Below are 14,381 nucleotides of genomic sequence, written 5' to 3' on the forward strand. Positions count from 1 at the left end.
ATCGCAAAAAGAAAAAATGAAATCGAAGCGCTCTTAATGAGCTAGCAACTAGTAACTACTTCTAAAACAAAGCCCGAAATTCATTCCGTTCAATCGCTTCGCTAACTCACTCGTCGGTTATCACTTGACTCGATTCTAAACTAGCCATGGTTTCCCAACTCGTTCACGCAAAAAACATACCAGTGCTAAAGTTGAGTTCAATCAATTAAGCTAACAAACTAACAATTGTTCCCGCCTAAACTATTTCAAGTACAACTACCCGGAATCTAACCTAGGTTAATTCAATTCACTCATTCGCTAAATCATTCACTGAGGTACAGAGTCTCTCAGCTGGGCATTTCTCCTCCAACCTTCTCAGATTCTGTTCTCTAACTACGAAAACCAATTATACTATAGCTCAATACCAATTGTTCTCTAAGAAACAGATAACCAACTACTCCCATCAATAGCTCTTATCGTTCTTTCACTAATTCTAAGTTCACTATAGGTGTCTCTAATTAAGTTCTGCAAATATCAAGTACAGTTTCACCTCTAAATAAAGCTAGGTTTAAATAACCAAACTCCTGATGTTTTCATTTAAAAATCCCATGAAACTTCCGACCTTCTAATGGGTTGGAGATTGGGGAGATATTGGTTCGCCATGTGTTCGGAAGTTTCCCATTTTTTACTGGGATCGGCAGCATAGCATCGGTCTCGCGGCAGATCGCTGATTTCTTGTCGCTCACAAATAGACTATAACAACCTTTGAGTTCATGCGAACCGACGACCACATCGAAGTCAAGCACGCAGTTGCGGTCGACGATCAATGTGAACAGCTCCTCGAAGCTTTCAAATTTGATTTCCGCGCTGATTTATCCAAATTGCGTTCTGACGTATTGTCAATAACAATATCCACTGCTTCGCCGCAATATCTGCCGCCAGACAAAAATTCGCATTTTGTCAGCCCAATTGGGTCTGAATGCAGCAATTTCTCCTGCTGGTACTCTGTAACCGTCGGATGGGCCATACCCTGACACATTCGGCTTTCGTCCAAAGAGGGAGAGATCTCTTCCAGCAATAGCACCGAATTATCACCCGCATGAAAACAGCGCCGCTGATAGTCTTCCCTGATTTAGGATATCCTCTTTAACGTACTTAGACTAAATTATATAGGTCTGAATAAGTTCTCGACGACGATAACTGCTAATTCTTCGATGGTTATAGCCCCTTTCACCATTTTCATGATCATTCAGCTATGAATGGCAGCACCGTCTTGTCTTGGACGCATTAGTTTTTCATTTGTTTTCTCGGGTGCATTACTCCAAATTCAGGGTAGTCGATCTTGTTCGAACGACCTACACTTCTTAGCTCAGCTCCCAGCAGAAACACATTGTCAATTCTCGCATTGAAGAACACGAACACTTCTTCTGGTGTTAGGCTGTCCCGGTTCATTTTCTTCGTCGTGGATTAGTCAGCTCCTCCTAAAACACTCGTCGATGCTGGATCCAAAGATTGGTGGCTGCTCGATAAAGAGAGCACACCCAGGAGCGCCAAGGTAGTATTGCACTTTGTAATAGCAGGAGACATTAATACTAGGTGCTCTACATTCCCTAAAGGGTTATGTTGATGGTGAGACTCAATCGGCCGATCAAGGGATAATGTATATTCCCCATGAATTAGGCTCTTGTTGGCGCCTTCATGATTTTCTAGCTATTTCAGCAAATTGTGGACACAGTAATTAAAGTTTTTTCTACAATCGCAAAAAGAAAAAATGAAATCGAAGCGCTCTTAATGAGCTAGCAACTAGTAACTACTTCTAAAACAAAGCCCGAAATTCATTCCGTTCAATCGCTTCGCTAACTCACTCGTCGGTTATCACTTGACTCGATTCTAAACTAGCCATGGTTTCCCAACTCGTTCACGCAAAAAACATACCAGTGCTAAAGTTGAGTTCAATCAATTAAGCTAACAAACTAACAATTGTTCCCGCCGAAACTATTTCAAATTTAACTACCCGTAATCTAACCTAGATTAATTCAATTCACTCATTCGCTAAATCATTCACTGAGGTACAGAGTCTCTCAGCTGGGCATTTCTCCTCCAACCTTCTCAGATTCTGTTCTCTAACTACGAAAACCAATTATACTATAGCTCAATGCCAATTGTTCTCTAAGAAACAGATAACCAACTACTCCCATCAATAGCTCTTATCGTTCTTTCACTAATTCTAAGTTCACTATAGGTGTCTCTAATTAAGTTCTGCAAATATCAAGTACAGTTTCACCTCTAAATCAAGCTAGGTTTAAATAACCAAACTCCTGATGTTTTCATTTAAAAATCCCATGAAACTTCCGACCTTCTAATGGGTTGGAGATTGGGGAGATATTGGTCCGTAACTCAGTCCAAGCATACTAGTTTCCGATCTATACTCTTTTCAAATTCCGACGTTTTAGCTATGAAGGGACCTTAACAAGTTTCTTAGAGATCAAACTCAAGAGTAACATCTGGGGAGCTAAGTGATTATCTCGTCCTTTCAAGTTATTTAGGAAACCCACTTCCAATTCTATGTTCATATTACTGCCAGTTTCCTCCAGAACTACTTTTCTTTAGTCTTCTTGTATAATAGCGCGTTTGCCGAGCTAAGTTGAACCCTTTTTTGGCCAAGTCCACGCTGTTTAGCTCCATTACTACAAAGTTACGATTTAAATTGTATCTCCCTTTCAACTTCCGCTGAAGTTCCCAATTGATAAATTATCTCCCAATTATAAGTCAAGTGATCAAAGCTCATTTCCAAATTTAATTTAGGGGTTCAAGAGGTCCAGGGGGTCTGGGTTTCCAAACTTAAGCTTCCCTCCGCTAGGTCTATAAATACTAAAGTTTGGTTCAATTTCAACCGCTACTTTCCCAGTTCTATAACGGATATTAGCACTTCCAGGAACCGTTATCACTTGGGTCAGGGGAGTTGGGGGATTCAGAACTTTGCATGCCCGGGTCGATTCAACTCTAGTTTTGATCCTAAGAGTTTCATAAAGATACATTCTTTATTTATTTTTTTTTCCATTTGGGGTTACCTCATATCGGTACCGTGATGTACATTTCACCAGAGGAGGGACTAACTCTTTCAAGATTTGGACTTTTTTTGGACTCAACCGTTTATTGTCTATTCTACTTATTGTAACAATTAGTGAATACCATGCTACAAAATACCTATTAACCTTCACTATCCTGCTTTCAACTCTCAAGGTAACTTTTAATCGAAATCTCAAATTGGTGAAAAAGTTTTCTTATCACCAATCCTACAAACAAGCACTAAAAAACGTTGTTTGATTTTTGCAGAGATACCACCCCTCAAAACTAAAAAAAGTGTTCAGCGACTTCTGTTTCTTCTCCTCATTTCATTTCGTGGCCAAAAAAAAATTCGCAGCACGTGATTTCAGCCCTAAGTGAGACAATTAAGCCCAAAACGATCCAACAAAGGAGACAGTTGTTTCAATTGTTCAGTTTTTGTCTAAGTTACTGAACGTACATGAGAAAAAGCTATAGGGGAGAAACGAGTTCAACATTTTTCTTCTCAATTGCTGAGTTGTCCCAGTTGCTCAAAAATGGTTAAAAGGAAATAAAGAAGAAATGATTCCTTCAATGACTTTTAACAACCCAAAGTTTGCAATTATTATAACCGAGTTACGTAATAAACTTCAAGACATTTGCGTTTCGATTGATTATGTTTAAAGGTTTGTCAGTGGATTTTGCAGACAATGGGTTTTCCCTTCTTTCTAAATTCCAAATCAAAAATCTCAGCTGTACAATTCTTAAATCAGCCCAAAAAAGTGTGTGGAGTCCAACGATAAAACCCTGGAACCCATTGAAAAGCTCTGAAATCCAGTGAGAGAAAGCAAAATGCATCTTGGTTCCTGCAAAATTGGAATGAACTCGGTCTAACGGCCAAAACGAGTTTGTCGCTGGATTTCAGAACATCAAATTGTCACTGAACTCTAGCTGGAAAAACCACCAACTCATGGAAAAGACATGTCAGCACAAGTCTTTATAAAACCGAATTTGGCCATATACAAACCAGCCCAAGTCAACCTTAAACCATAAAGACTTCATCAGTTGAATCATATCCTCCAGTCTATCTTTTTTGTTGAATTTAATTTAAGTTTTAAAATATTTCCACTCCCAGAGTGTGCAAAAGTTTAATATACTTTTTTTTACCTCATAAAAAATGAGCTCTGTTTTCTAGGTGTGCTCTGAAGGCACCGAAGATCAGTTGACAGTCTCGATTCTGGACCTGCAGTCGGCCTCGGAGGAGTGCAACATAGCCAAGGAGGGATCCAGAGTCACGCTAATGGTCCTGCCTGACAAGAAGTTCAAGTTCAAGACCCCAGTGGCCAAGGCAAACACGTTCCCTATCCTCTTCAAGAAGAGCTTCTCTTTCGCTGTCGGAAATGAGGCAAGCAATGAGCTATGTGTAATGAAAACGAGATCGTCTTTGTTTTCTAGGTTTTTGAAATGGAGGGAGAAATTGGAAGTCCCCGAAAAGACGATTTGATTTGATTCATTTCACATGCTCCAAAAAAGTCCCCTAATTTGCAAAAACTTGGAAACTTTTGTTCAGGCCAAAGAGTTGATTTTCCGGGTTGTCTCAAATCGCCCTAATGTTCATATTTTCCGAAGACTTTTTGCGCCGCAAGCTTATTTTTGTCAAGAACAAAATGTCAAAAACGAAGATTTAGGAAGGTTTTGACTAAAAAATCAAACTAGTTTGTTTTGGATTTGGGAAGTGGCAGGGGCAAATCCCTGAGGAGGCAATGGCGTCCCCAAATCCACTATGCTTCCCTGGATTGGTCTTGCACTGAAAATCAGTACTATTGCAGTTAAAAAAAGCAGTAATTTATCTCTGATTAGAGATAAATCATTGATAAAAAACAGCCTTGTTACAGAGATAAATCAGCACTGTAACATGACTGAAAAATCGCAAAAATAAAAACTAAAAAAGCAAAAAAAACTCTGAAAAACCTGAAAAACAGCGCTAAAAATTGCAAATACAAACAACAATAGGCAAGTGATCTAAAAGTTCAAGTTTACAGTTAATTTTGCTACTTTACTCAAACTGACAAAGAGGGTCAGCATCCGAAGGATATTTCCACTGCACCAGAATCTGAGAAGTCATCTCCGAGTCCACCCACGCACTCGTCCAGTTCCTCTAGTCAATGCGCCATCGACACAGACCACCCGCGGGGCAGACCACCCGCAGAACGATGAATCCAGTCTCCACCAGTCGTTGTTCGCAAAAAACAGTGTTTCCCGGCGGGTTTCAGCTGATTTTAGCTGTGAGGGAAAGAATCAAAATATTGAAGAAAAAAGATTTAACAAAATTGCATTTTTTTAAATCAAGAATTACTCTTTCCAGGCAAATTTAGTTGTTCAAGCCTTCTAATTATCAAAGCTTAGTCAAAGCTTGCGTTTTCCGGCGGTTCTGAGTTGACTTTAGCTGTGGGGATGAATAAAAGCCCCTTTTCTTCGATTGTAACGACACGTTACAAAACTTTGAATTCAATTCGAAAGTTTGAAGAAAAAAAATTACAGTACTGTTCCAGGACAAAAATAGTGATAAAAAACAACAGTATTGTAACAGTACTATTTTTTCTTGCTTCACTGGGTTTTTCCTGGAATGTATTACGGGATGTATTACAGGTTGAGGAAAGTTTTAGGTAAAGATCAATTATTGAAAGCATATAACGCTTATGTGAAACCCTTTTTACAGTATGGGGTTTTGGCTTATGCGTCAACAGACAAAATGAAATTAGAAACAATTGAACTTAAAAATAAACGGCTTCTAAAAGTTATTTTTTTAAAGAGAAGAAACGAAAGCATCGAAGAACTGAGACATAAACGCAAAATATACTTCGTAAAGGAATTACATATCTATGAATTATTAAAGTTACTTTGTAAGGTTTTGAGAAAAGAGTGCATATCGGCCATTGTCCAGGAAGCTGTAACTGAGAAAAATTTGGATACAATTTTGAATAAGAGAGTTAGCAGATGCCTGTGCAATCAAAAGGTAATCAAAAAACTTCTGTAAACGTTAGAATTAGAAAACTTTTCAACTTTGTTCTAAAATACTACCCAGATTTTGTAACTAACATTCAGAGCTGCACACAATATCAATTACAAATCTTCAACCATGAGTTTTTGGACAATTTTATTCTAGGAAATTATCAACTGTTTAAACAAATTTTTGAGTAGAATTAGTATTTAAAAAAAAAACGATTTGCTGTGAATGCTGAAATTTGTCCCCTTTTTTCGCTTAAATATTTTTTTTCCTCTTTAAATCATTAAATCTTTTTTTTTGATTTCTTGATTAACTATCGATATTAAAAAATAACAGAAGTCATAGCAGGATCAGAGGCGCCTGAAAACGGGCTGCATAGTTCCACGGCGTTCTCGCAATCAGATTTTGTTTGGTTGTAAATGTAGTGACTTTTTACAATGAATGTAATCTATATTGCAAACAATTTATTATGATTATTATTATGATTATTATTTCACTTTGTTCCTTCCTTAGATCGACATTTTGAACACGTCTCTCCGATTCCGCGTGTACTCCTGCGAGTCTATTCTGTCCAAGAGCGTCCTCATCTGCCAGAGACTGGTCAGACTAGAGGACCTGCCCCTTCCTCAAGACAGCAGCAGCAGCAGTCACTACTCCTCGCCATACTCTAGGTCACACCACTCGTCGCAGCGGAGGGGAGGGGAAGGGGGAGGTTCGATATCACTAGACCTATTTGTGAGTCACATAAGCTGATATTTTGGCTACAAAAAACACATGTGCCATCTGTCGAAAAGTGGCCAATAGTCGTCTTATGTAACTCTGATCTATTTGCTCCGTTTTTCTGACCATCGAATATTAGACATTATCACTCAGTTAGTAGTTACTTCTAGGCTGGCTTCTTACCTCAAACCTCTTTTTTAGAGGCAGAAACATCGGAAAAATAAATAGCATTAAAACTTCCCTACATTGTAGGCTCACAAAACACACGAACATATAATAACATACATTATACAGATGAGCTTTTGTGGTGACCTGATAATTTTGAAAAAAATGAAACTTGTTCAGGCGCCGGCAGACGAGGAAGAGGAAGAGTGTATGTCCAACATCGCCGCCAGAGGTCATCACAATAAGACACCCTCCAGGTCCAGCTCCCTCTCCCGCAAGTCCAGCGAAGAGCAGGGCCACGAGCACTACTCCCCCGACCACCACCACCACTCATCCCCCCTCTCGGCCAACAACCCCCTGGCTGCTCACAGGAGTCCCCCCTCGCTACTACTGGGGCTCGCTTATAATTTCAATACTGGACGATTGATAGTGGAAGTTCACAGAGCTACTAACTTGAGATGGGCAGGTGCATCATCGCCCGGTTTGTACTCAACTTTGATATGATTTGTCAAGTTAAAAACTTAAGAAGTCTGTCATTTAAGTCTGTCTGTAAAAGTTTAAGGAGTTTTGTCTAGCTTTTGTATTTTGTAAGATTCCTCATTTTGCTTCAGAGCTTTTAAGTTTTGTCAGTTTTTGTTTGAATTGTTCCAAAGGTGATAACTTTGTTTATCGCATAAATTGACCCAGTTGATTGCGTCTGGTTGTCGTAGAAATGCATGGACAAAGATATACACTCTGCTGTTGGTACATGCACTCTGTTTTCAGACTGAAAAACCAGAAAGAAAATTGAGAAGAGGGTGCGTTAAGGTGTCCTCTAAGCCTTGTTCAAAAAGATTTTTTATCCATGCGAGGGTGCGTTAAGGTGTCCTCTAAGCCTTGTTCAAAAAGATTTTTTATCCATGCGGTGGATGGTGTCATCGGTTGTCGATTGTCGAGTAAAGCACAGGTTGAACGTCGCCGGGATAGTAATCCCTAATTCAGCATTATTCCATGAACCATGTCTGCAAATGCATTGATAATGATACCAATGCATATAAGAAATTGCCACTTATCAGGCCTGAAACTGCCATAATTATCTCCTCCACGCCAGCGCGGGAGTAGCTAGAGGTTGAGAAAGCTGAGGGAGTGTAGACTGGGCTCTGTCCATTCTGTGAGACCCTCTGGTATACTATTTGAGATGAATCACTCGAAGAAGTAGGCTAGCTGAGGGAGTGTAGACTGGGCTCTGTCCATTCTGCGAGACCCTCTGGTATACTATTTGAGATGAATCACTCGAAGAAGTGGGCTAGCTGAGGGAGTGTAGACTGGGCTCTGTCCATTCTGCGAGACCCTCTGGTATACTATTTGAGATGAATCACTCGAAGAAGTGGGCTAGCTGAGGGAGTGTAGACTGGGCTCTGTCCATTCTGCGAGACCCTCTGGTATACTATTTGAGATGAATCACTCGAAGAAGTGGGCTAGCTGAGGGAGTGTAGACTGGGCTCTGTCCATTCTGCGAGACCCTCTGGTATACTATTTGAGATGAATCACTCGAAGAAGTAGGCTAGCTGAGGGAGTGTAGACTGGGCTCTGTCCATTCTGCGAGACCCTCTGGTATACTATTTGAGATGAATCACTCGAAGAAGTGGGCTAGCTGAGGGAGTGTAGACTGGGCTCTGTCCATTCTGCGAGACCCTCTGGTATACTATTTGAGATGAATCACTCGAAGAAGTGGGCTAGCTGAGGGAGTGTAGACTGGGCTCTGTCCATTCTGCGAGACCCTCTGGTATACTATTTGAGATGAATCACTCGAAGAAGTGGGCTAGCTGAGGGAGTGTAGACTGGGCTCTGTCCATTCTGCGAGACCCTCTGGTATACTATTTGAGATGAATCACTCGAAGAAGTGGGCTAGCTGAGGGAGTGTAGACTGGGCTCTGTCCATTCTGCGAGACCCTCTGGTATACTATTTGAGATGAATCACTCGAAGAAGTAGGCTAGCTGAGGGAGTGTAGACTGGGCTCTGTCCATTCTGCGAGACCCTCTGGTATACTATTTGAGATGAATCACTCGAAGAAGTGGGCTAGCTGAGGGAGTGTAGACTGGGCTCTGTCCATTCTGCGAGACCCTCTGGTATACTATTTGAGATGAATCACTCGAAGAAGTGGGCTAGCTGAGGGAGTGTAGACTGGGCTCTGTCCATTCTGCGAGACCCTCTGGTATACTATTTGAGATGAATCACTCGAAGAAGTGGGCTAGCTGAGGGAGTGTAGACTGGGCTCTGTCCATTCTGCGAGACCCTCTGGTATACTATTTGAGATGAATCACTCGAAGAAGTGGGCTAGCTGAGGGAGTGTAGACTGGGCTCTGTCCATTCTGCGAGACCCTCTGGTATACTATTTGAGATGAATCACTCGAAGAAGTGGGCTAGCTGAGGGAGTGTAGACTGGGCTCTGTCCATTCTGCGAGACCCTCTGGTATACTATTTGAGATGAATCACTCGAAGAAGTAGGCTAGCTGAGGGAGTGTAGACTGGGCTCTGTCCATTCTGCGAGACCCTCTGGTATACTATTTGAGATGAATCACTCGAAGAAGTGGGCTAGCTGAGGGAGTGTAGACTGGGCTCTGTCCATTCTGCGAGACCCTCTGGTATACTATTTGAGATGAATCACTCGAAGAAGTAGGCTAGCTGAGGGAGTGTAGACTGGGCTCTGTCCATTCTGCGAGACCCTCTGGTATACTATTTGAGATGAATCACTCGAAGAAGTAGGCTAGCTGAGGGAGTGTAGACTGGGCTCTGTCCATTCTGCGAGACCCTCTGGTATACTATTTGAGATGAATCACTCGAAGAAGTAGGCTAGCTGAGGGAGTGTAGACTGGGCTCTGTCCATTCTGCGAGACCCTCTGGTATACTATTTGAGATGAATCACTCGAAGAAGTGGGCTAGCTGAGGGAGTGTAGACTGGGCTCTGTCCATTCTGCGAGACCCTCTGGTATACTATTTGAGATGAATCACTCGAAGAAGTAGGCTAGCTGAGGGAGTGTAGACTGGGCTCTGTCCATTCTGCGAGACCCTCTGGTATACTATTTGAGATGAAGCACTCGAAGAAGTAGGCTAGCTGAGGGAGTGTAGACTGGGCTCTGTCCATTCTGCGAGACCCTCTAGTATACTATTTGAGATGAATCACTCGAAGAAGTGGGCTAGCTGAGGGAGTGTAGACTGGGCCATGTCCATTCTGCGAGACCCTCTGGTATACTATTTGAGATGAATCACTCGAAGAAGTGGGCTAGCTGAGGGAGTGTAGACTGGGCCATGTCCATTCTGCGAGACCCTCTGGTATACTATTTGAGATGAATCACTCGAAGAAGTAGGCTAGCTGAGGGAGTGTAGACTGGGCTCTGTCCATTCTGCGAGACCCTCTGGTATACTATTTGAGATGAATCACTCGAAGAAGTAGGCTAGCTGAGGGAGTGTAGACTGGGCTCTGTCCATTCTGCGAGACCCTCTGGTATACTATTTGAGATGAATCACTCGAAGAAGTGGGCTAGCTGAGGGAGTGTAGACTGGGCTCTGTCCATTCTGCGAGACCCTCTGGTATACTATTTGAGATGAATCACTCGAAGAAGTAGGCTAGCTGAGGGAGTGTAGACTGGGCTCTGTCCATTCTGCGAGACCCTCTGGTATACTATTTGAGATGAATCACTCGAAGAAGTGGGCTAGCTGAGGGAGTGTAGACTGGGCTCTGTCCATTCTGCGAGACCCTCTGGTATACTATTTGAGATGAATCACTCGAAGAAGTAGGCTAGCTGAGGGAGTGTAGACTGGGCCATGTCCACTCTGCGAGACCCTCTAGTATACTATTTGAGATGAATCACTCGAAGAAGTGGGCTAGCTGAGGGAGTGTAGACTGGGCTCTGTCCATTCTGCGAGACCCTCTGGTATACTATTTGAGATGAATCACTCGAAGAAGTAGGCTAGCTGAGGGAGTGTAGACTGGGCCATGTCCATTCTGCGAGACCCTCTGGTATACTATTTGAGATGGATCACTCGAAGAAGTGGGCTAGCTGAGGGAGTGTAGACTGGGCCATGTCCATTCTGCGAGACCCTCTGGTATACTATTTGAGATGAATCACTCGAAGAAGTAGGCTAGCTGAGGGAGTGTAGACTGGGCCATGTCCCCTCTGCGAGACCCTCTGGTATACTATTTGAGATGAATCACTCGAAGAAGTAGGCTAGCTGAGGGAGTGTAGACTGGGCTCTGTCCATTCTGCGAGACCCTCTAGTATACTATTTGAGATGAATCACTCGAAGAAGTAGGCTAGCTGAGGGAGTGTAGACTGGGCTCTGTCCATTCTGCGAGACCATCTGGTATACTATTTGAGATGAATCACTCGAAGAAGTAGGCTAGCTGAGGAAGTGTAGACTGGGCTCTGTCCATTCTGCGAGACCCTCTAGTATACTATTTGAGATGAATCACTCGAAGAAGTAGGCTAGCTGAGGGTGTGTAGACTGGGCTCTGTCCATTCTGCGAGACCCTCTGGTATACTATTTGAGATGAATCACTCGAAGAAGTAGGCTAGCTGAGGGAGTGTAGACTTGGCTCTGTCCATTCTGCGAGACCCTCTGGTATACTATTTGAGATGAATCACTCGAAGAAGTAGGCTAGCTGAGGGAGTGTAGACTGGGCTCTGTCCATTCTGCGAGACCCTCTGGTATACTATTTGAGATGAATCACTCGAAGAAGTAGGCTAGCTGAGGGAGTGTAGACTGGGCTCTGTCCATTCTGCGAGACCCTCTAGTATACTATTTGAGATGAATCACTCGAAGAAGTAGGCTAGCTGAGGGAGTGTAGACTGGGCTCTGTCCATTCTGCGAGACCCTCTAGTATACTATTTGAGATGAATCACTCGAAGAAGTAGGCTAGCTGAGGGAGTGTAGACTGGGCTCTGTCCATTCTGCGAGACCCTCTGGTATACTATTTGAGATGAATCACTCGAAGAAGTAGGCTAGCTGAGGGAGTGTAGACTGGGCTCTGTCCATTCTGCGAGACCATCTGGTATACTATTTGAGATGAATCACTCGAAGAAGTAGGCTAGCTGAGGGAGTGTAGACTGGGCTCTGTCCATTCTGCGAGACCATCTGGTATACTATTTGAGATGAATCACTCGAAGAAGTAGGCTAGCTGAGGGAGTGTAGACTGGGCTCTGTCCATTCTGCGAGACCCTCTGGTATACTATTTGAGATGAATCACTCGAAGAAGTAGGCTAGCTGAGGGAGTGTAGACTGGGCTCTGTCCATTCTGCGAGACCATCTGGTATACTATTTGAGATGAATCACTCGAAGAAGTGGGCTAGCTGAGGGAGTGTAGACTGGGCCATTTCCATTCTGCGAGACCCTCTGGTATACTATTTGAGATGAATCACTCGAAGAAGTAGGCTAGCTGTGGAAGTGTAGACTGGGCCATGTCCATTCTGCGAGACCCTCTGGTATACTATTTGAGATGAATCACTCGAAGAAGTAGGCTAGCTGAGGGAGTGTAGACTGGGCTCTGTCCATTCTGCGAGACCATCTGGTATACTATTTGAGATGAATCACTCGAAGAAGTGGGCTAGCTGAGGGAGTGTAGACTGGGCCATTTCCATTCTGCGAGACCCTCTGGTATACTATTTGAGATGAATCACTCGAAGAAGTAGGCTAGCTGAGGGAGTGTAGACTGGGCTCTGTCCATTCTGCGAGACCATCTGGTATACTATTTGAGACGAATCACTCGAAGAAGTGGGCTAGCTGAGGGAGTGTAGACTGGGCCATGTCCATTCTGCGAGACCCTCTGGTATACTATTTGAGATGAATCACTCGAAGAAGTGGGCTAGCTGTGGGAGTGTACACTGGGCCATGTCCATTCTGCAAGACCCTCTGGTATACTATTTGAGATGAATCACTCGAAGAAGTGGGCTAGCTGTGGGAGTGTAGACTGGGCCATGTCCACTCTGCGAGACCCTCTGGTAAACTATTTGAGATGAATCACTCGAAGAAGTGGGCTAGCTGAGGGAGTGTAGACTGGTCCATGTCCATTCTGCGAGACCCTCTGGTATACTATTTGAGATGAATCACTCGAAGAAGTGGGCTAGCTGTGGGAGTGTAGACTGGGCCATGTCCATTCTGCGAGACCCTCTGGTATACTATTTGAGATGAATAACTCGAAGAAGTAGGCTAGCTGAGGGAGTGTAGACTGGGCTCTGTCCATTCTGCGAGACCATCTGGTATACTATTTGAGATGAATCACTCGAAGAAGTGGGCTAGCTGAGGGAGTGTAGACTGGGCCATGTCCATTCTGCGAGACCCTCTGGTATACTATTTGAGATGAATCACTCGAAGAAGTAGGCTAGCTGAGGGAGTGTAGACTGGGCTCTGTCCATTCTGCGAGACCCTCTGGTATACTATTTGAGATGAATCACTCGAAGAAGTGGGCTAGCTGTGGGAGTGTAGACTGGGCCATGTCCATTCTGCGAGACCCTCTGGTATACTATTTGAGATGAATCACTCGAAGAAGTGGGCTAGCTGTGGGAATGTAGACTGGGCCATGTCCATTCTGCGAGACCCTCTGGTATACAATTTGAGATGAATTACTCGAAGAAATAGGCTAGCTGTGGGAGTGTAGACTGGGCCATGTCCATTCTGCGAGACCCTCTGGTATACTATTTGAGATGAATCACTCGAAGAAGTGGGCTAGCTGAGGGAGTGTAGACTGGGCCATGTCCATTCTGCGAGACCCTCTGGTATACTATTTGAGATGAATCACTCGAAGAAGTAGGCTAGCTGAGGGAGTGTAGACTGGGCTCTGTCCATTCTGCGAGACCCTCTGGTATACTATTTGAGATGAATCACTCGAAGAAGTGGGCTAGCTGAGGGGGTGATGACTGGGCTCTGTCCATTCTGCGAGACCCTCTGGTATACGATTTGAGATGAATCACTCGAAGAAGTGGGCTAGCTGTGGGAGTGTAGACTGGGCCATGTCCAATCTGCGAGACCCTCTGGTATACTATTTGAGATGAATCACTCGAAGAAGTGGGCTAGCTGAGGGAGTGTAGACTGGGCCATATCCATTCTGCGAGACCCTCTGGTATACTATTTGAGATGAATCACTCGAAGAAGTAGGCTAGCTGAGGGAGTGTAGACTGGGCTCTGTCCATTCTGCGAGACCCTCTGGTATACTATTTGAGATGAATTACTCGAAGAAATAGGCTAGCTGTGGGAGTGTAGACTGGGCCATGTCCATTCTGCGAGACCCTCTGGTATACTATTTGAGATGAATCACTCGAAGAAGTGGGCTAGCTGAGGGAGTGTAGACTGGGCCATATCCATTCTGCGAGACCCTCTGGTATACTATTTGAGATGAATCACTCGAAGAAGTAGGCTAGCTGAGGGAGTGTAGACTGGGCTCTGTCCATTCTGCGAGACCCTCTGGTATACTATTTGAGATGAATCACT

At 43.6% G+C, this 14,381-nt stretch overlaps 1 protein-coding gene across 4 annotated transcripts in view; it reads left to right on the plus strand.

The window, feature by feature from the left end:
- LOC134851711 (uncharacterized) overlaps positions 1-14,381 on the plus strand; it is a 215,982-nt gene that overhangs the window by 159,426 nt on the left and 42,175 nt on the right. For all 4 annotated transcript variants that reach the window (XM_063867924.1, XM_063867926.1, XM_063867928.1 and 1 more), the window contains 3 exons: positions 4,220-4,429; positions 6,545-6,766; positions 7,097-7,397. In XM_063867924.1, coding sequence (XP_063723994.1) covers positions 4,220-4,429; positions 6,545-6,766; positions 7,097-7,397 — 733 coding nt within the window. The remainder of the gene's footprint in view (positions 1-4,219; positions 4,430-6,544; positions 6,767-7,096; positions 7,398-14,381) is intronic.

This window comes from Symsagittifera roscoffensis, chromosome 7 (assembly GCF_963678635.1).
Source record: "Symsagittifera roscoffensis chromosome 7, txSymRosc1.1, whole genome shotgun sequence".
NCBI classification, from domain to species: Eukaryota; Metazoa; Xenacoelomorpha; order Acoela; family Convolutidae; genus Symsagittifera; species Symsagittifera roscoffensis.